This window comes from Vigna unguiculata, chromosome 8, assembly GCF_037176805.1.
Source record: "Vigna unguiculata cultivar grain cowpea cultivar isolate G323 ecotype 2 chromosome 8, ASM3717680v1, whole genome shotgun sequence".
NCBI classification, from domain to species: domain Eukaryota; kingdom Viridiplantae; phylum Streptophyta; class Magnoliopsida; order Fabales; family Fabaceae; genus Vigna; species Vigna unguiculata.
Window position 1 is genome coordinate 5,646,658 of NC_140799.1, and position 6,000 is coordinate 5,652,657.

General features: G+C 32.1%; 1 protein-coding gene across 1 annotated transcript; it reads left to right on the forward strand.

Moving 5' to 3' along the window:
- Nucleotides 1-2,744: 2,744 nt before the first annotated feature.
- LOC114195581 (uncharacterized) lies at nt 2,745-5,382 on the forward strand. The gene is made up of 4 exons (XM_028086100.2): nt 2,745-2,904; nt 3,723-3,851; nt 4,080-4,229; nt 4,377-5,382. The coding sequence occupies exons 2-4, from the start codon at nt 3,726-3,728 to the stop codon at nt 5,094-5,096; spliced, it is 996 nt and encodes a 331-aa protein (XP_027941901.1). The 5' UTR covers nt 2,745-2,904; nt 3,723-3,725; the 3' UTR covers nt 5,097-5,382.
- Nucleotides 5,383-6,000: the final 618 nt, after the last annotated feature.

Genomic DNA, 6,000 nt, shown 5'->3' on the forward strand with positions numbered 1-6,000 from the left:
TATTGTTCTGGAATACAAAAAACATGAATACAATATATCAAGTTAGAGAATGTTTTCTGTTTTCAAAAGTAAAACCCTATATGGGAGCTCTCTCCATGTGGTCACATCAACCACACAACTAAACCCTGAGTTTCTGATCTTGAGCCCCTTCAAATGTGCAGATATTGGCCAATATAACAAAAAAAAAAAAGAAAAGGCACTCTTCTTCAGTAAAGCTAATGTGGAAAAAGAGTTCAAGCAACAATGCTGACGTGGCAAAACTTCTTCAGTCCAAGAAACTGTCCAAGCCCAATTTCACACTAATCTTGAAAAATAATAATTAAGCAAAAATTAGACAAGTAAATTCAAAATAATTAAAATTTGAATTACTAGCTTAATAAAGCCCAATTAATGAAAATGCACTAATAAAAGACAATTAGGCACGAATGGACACTCAAGATCGGTATAGAAAACTAAGAAAATAAATAATAGCTCATCAATTTATCCGCCTGCAATGATCATATGTTATATGTAAGCAAAGGATAGTACATGTAAGAGGGTTGAGAATTACTGAGATTGTAGATGGATGGTTAGAGTAGTCTTGCATAGGTATATAGTTTTTGTATTGTATAGATCTACTCTATTTGTTGAAAAATTTATATATTATAAGAAATTTATCTTGAGTTTCAAGGGGACCATAAATACATATTATATGCTTATGGGTTTGTTATTTCTTAATACCTAATTTGAATATTTGAGTTAGTAGTGTAAATATGTTAAATTGGGATGTTATAAACTTCACTATAGAAGTCAATTTTGTGAGGTTGAATATGCATATACTCACTAACTAAGATGGTATTAGAGCTTATTCTATTAACATTCATGGGATTACTGTGTCACTCACAACTAGGGTTTCAATTATATCATCTAAAAGTATTTAATTTCACACCCAAGTTGTTCATTCTTTAGTGTGAAGGAATATATTGAAGATCCCGCGTTAACTAGATATATGATCAAAATTATAGTATATCAATGCAAATATTAATTTACAAACCGATTTTAGAAGCACTACAAGAAAATTCTTAATTAGAAACTAATTTTATAAACAAAAATTGTTAGTCACTATAGTGACTAATTTATATACCAATTTACAAAATTAAAAATTATTGGTTACTAAAATAATCACTATTATAAATAAAAAATTATAATTAGTCACTAAATTGATAACTAATTAATTAGAGACTAATTTAAAAACTAATTCATTTTGGTAGTCAAAACCTAGGTAGCTAATTTCTAGTGACCAATTTTTTTTGATAGTCAAACCATGTAACTAATTTTAAAGATCAATTTAGTGACCAATTATAATTTTTTATTCATAATAGTGACTATTTTAATAACCAATAACTTTTAGTTCTGCAAATTGATATCTAAATTGGTTACTATAGTTATTAATAATTATTGGTCACTAAAATGGAGCACTATTTAGAAGTTTTTTTTTATAGTGAAAGTTGAGTTAGACATAAATTCATTTATTTATTAGGATAAGTATTTTTGTGACCCTTAGTTAACAAGAGGAAGAGTAACTTGAGCATTGATCCAACTAAACTAGGCATCACAATTCAGAACATGCAGCTGTTACATGGTGGGTTATTTACACAACTTTAAGAAGTGCCCTCATTTTGGGCTTCTTCCAAGGATGCATTTCAGTTTCGATTTGAAAGTTCAGCACTTGCGTGTGAAATTTTGCAAACTCCTTGATGCATTAAAGAAGCTTGTCAAGTTTATAGAAGTGGACATTGAACTGAGTTAATCCAAGTCCAAAAATAGGGTTATTTGGACTCACTCATTTACTATGTTTTTAAAGCTAATTGGGTTTGAGTTATTAGTGATTATTACAGTCAAATACATGCTAGGGAGGCTTTATATGGTGTAGGTGATGACAATAGATGAACAGGTTTATCATCCCTAAATCACTTCAGTAATTAATCAACTACTTCTTGGATAAAACTAATTTTTATAACATATAGTACTCACAAAGCCTTCTTGTGGTGTTACATGTGCTATAAATGCAATAATGATAAGCTTAGTTAATTTAATTACTTCCAAAATCACTATGTCTAAATTTTATGTCTTCCACGAATTTTAGATCCAGCTTGAGTTTACTGCCTAAATTATTAATTTGCAAAATTAGCTTAGCAAAAATCTGCTTCAAGACTTGAGGGTTTATTATTTATTATGAGCTAAATTTAAATAACTCAATGAAAACTTGCTTGAAAATTAAATACATTTCAACTTTCAACACAACTTGAAGCTCTCCTTTTTAATTAAAAAAAAAATCAACTAAAAGAGCAAATGATTAAAAAATAAAGCACTAATTATATTAATTTAAAAATAAGAATAATAATATTAAGACAGATTTCCATTTTCAACATAATTTCAAAGTTAAATTTATAATTGAGGAAAATAACAAGCGATTAAAAAGGGAAAAATAGATTCAAAATATATACATTAACTTTTTTTGTATCATCACACAAATTACGTGGTGGTCGGTGACCGTTAGAAAACTTCATTGTGTCTGGAAAAAAACATGCCCTAGTCATTACAAGGAAAGTTTTATGATATCAATTAAAGTCCTGTTTTTCTAAACTGAAAATTTATGACAACTATTATAAACAATAATGCTGACTCATGATGTCTTAATCAATATTTTGCATATAAATATGAACCGATTGTGCTTGGAGCAGTCACATCTGGTCACTGTTTCTAATACCAAACCATTCACTCTGCACTTTTTCTTTGTCTCGTTTTTTCTCTTTCTTTTTTTCTTCGTCACCTTCTCTCAAATTCGCAAGCTCTCTCCGGCTGGCACCACCATTTTCACTTCACACCCTTCTCGCTCTCCGCAGTTTGCTTTGCTACTCTGCAGTACGGTTTTTTCTTCTTCAAATAACTGATCTTCTTTTTTACTTTCATTAGTAAAACCAGTTTTGCTACCACTTCACACAAATTCTTGTTGCTCAAAGTACGATAACGTTAACGTAAACGGTGCATGGCTTCTGATTCGGTTCTAGGGCTTCGTTCTCGTTCTTGAAACCTGAACATGGAAGCATTCACCCGACAACATTCTTAATCACCATCGAATTGGCAGCTTGGTGGTGTTATGATTTCGTAGTTTTGCCTGAATCCTCATGTTTTGCTTGTTTTCAATGGTTTTGACCGTTTTTGTTGATGTTATTGATTGGTTATCTGTGATTGTAGGAACGTACGTAGTCAATGCTGTTTATTTGCCGTTTTGTTTTGGGTTTCTTTTAGTAAGGTTTATCTAAAATAAAAATGAAAATTTCGTTCTGTTTGACCAATTATACACACATCTCCAATAACAGCATTTTTTTCAGTGAATTGTTGTCACTATTCTCAAAATTTGTTTCTGACAACAGCACTGCATTCCTAGGATTCATTTAAGGAATGCAGAAGCAGTCCAGCATCTGCATTTATTCAGTTTAAAAATTATTCTAGCTTGTTGGTTTATCTCTTAAAGTTGTTCTTTTGTTGAGAACATAAACATCATAGGGTAATGATTTGATCTCTGTGACTTGATCCTGTGCTTGAGATTATAAGCTTATATCGTAGTTAACTTGCTAGAGTTGTAAATTCCTTTGATGAATTTTGGTTTCTGTGTGGTGTACTTTGGTTACGAATTTATGTGATGTTCTTTCTTCTAGCTTACGAAATCTCTTTGGCAGAACATGAGTTGTGCAAGATCGAATAAGAGACCCCTTCGAACTGAAGATTCAAAAGCTGATTCAAAGATTTTGCTCGCGAAACCTGAGAAACATCATAAGAAAATGAAGGAAAACGATGGAATCGATACTGTAAGTTACTTCTTTTCCGTTTTTTTTCACTGACAATTTTAATTTGATTTAAGTCACACGTTTTCCTTGTCCTAATTTCCCTAAACTGTGTTTTCATTTTCTGCATTAAGCCACTGTGATGTTCGGGGTCACTGACAGTTCATGCTATTTTGTTGTTTCAACTCCTGCTCAAACTTTGATATGATTTTTATAAATTTTGAAGAACTTTTTACAATTGTATTTTTTAAGCAAAAGATGCGTGGCATGGTGGAGGGACGTGGTGAAAGATCCGATTGCAGCAAGCGAAATTGTATCATGAAGGAGAAAATTTCTGAACTTTTGGCGATAACAGGTGGAAAAGCTCAAGAAAAAATTGAGAAAACTCATACCAGTGATGCTGTAAGTTAATTTCTATTAGTTCCTTTTCTTATGAGAATTATTACAGCACTTTGTGTTCTCCTTTTTTGTTGAATTTACTTTTGGTTCTTCACTATTTATTCTTAGTCTTTCTGTTTCCTGACTCTTACGTCCATAACATCATCTCAGCCACTAAGGAAACCATTAAGGTTTGGAAAGGCTTCATCAACAATGGCAAGGCCTAAAGGTGGGCGGGTTCTTGATATGGCTTGGGAATGGAATTCTTTGAGAGATGTAAACAACAAGAGTGTTGTGACATGTGACTTTTGTCTGAAAACAACAACAGGGGGAATAACAAGGGCGAAAGAACATCAAATGGGGCTGAAGGGTGATATTAATTCTTGTAAGAAAATTCCACCCGAAATCAGGCTCAAACTTAGGGGAGCTTATGAAAACCAAAAAACCAGTAAAAGAGATGCTTGTGCTAAGAAGGTAAGGGTTAGCATTGCCAAGTTCTTCTGTGAAAATGGAATTTCATTTAAGGCTGCACGCTCTAAAAGCTTCAAGAAAATGATTGAAGCTATTGGAGATTATGGAAAAGAGTTGAGTGCTCCAGAATACCCTGAGTTGAAGGTTCGTTTACTGAAAAAGGAATTAGAGGAAACTGAGAATAAATGTTCTGTGAAGAAGTCTGATGCATCTGGAGTCAACACACCACACACAGTACCCACTGTCACTGCTCCTATTGAAGAGAAGAAGGAGGAAAAACATGAAGAGAAGTTAGTGAATGAAATGACCAAGCCTAAGGTGACTAAGGTGTATGTAAGGAGGAAAAACATGGTGAAAACGTTGGATGATACAACCAACCAAGTTCAGGTGAGAGAGATTGGTAATAAAGTTGCAAGCTAGTGATAATGGTGGTGGAGGAAATCATTGGCCAGGTTGGCTAGAATATGAAACTGGGATCGTAGGAGATACCATGAATGATAACAAGTTTGTGTTTTGTCTTGTTGTTTTCTTTTTGTTTCTAGGTCGTGTATCCTTGTTTAGGTCCATTTGTGCGTAAATTAATGTTGTTTAGTGTCTTTTGTCATTCAACTTCGAAGTTTAAAGCTTTCTTTAATGTGTAATGTGTAAGAATTTAGTTTAGACGTGGCATATGGAAAGTTTAATCTGTCATCAATGTCAAATTTGGTAATTATATGTCTTAAATTCTCTATCACAATGACCTTTATATACATGTTATGCATTAACATAGATGAGAAAATAAAAATTAAAACTATTTTGTAACTACCGAACTTTGAAAAATTCCATTCAACATATAATGTTGAAACCACCACAAATTTATAAGCCAAATTTATAAGCCCTGTATCGTTCTTCAAGATTATAAAACCACCAAAATCGCATTCTAATATAAATTAATTGAGCTTGACTTTCGCATATCTTATATTGAGAGAGAAATTTGGCCTTTTTTTCAATGCTACGAAGGTTTAACATTTTTGTACACTTCAACTTGTTTAGCGTACTCTTCCTTATTGTATTCTTTTAGCAATACTAAAAAATATATTAATTATAGAATAATGGAGTGCATCAACCTTTTAAACAGACTATACAAACCAAGACACAGAGATAAAAAAAAAAGAAAAGAAGACAAAAGTGTGTAGCCCTATATACCACGAGAATATATAAGTAAATCGGAGTTATGAGACACATTCATCCAAAATCCGCATATTTATTTTCGTTTTTCTGTCTTGTCTTAGGTCTAAATAGATAGAATACCAAATATTTTTTTATTTCTCCCTTGGAAGAATCT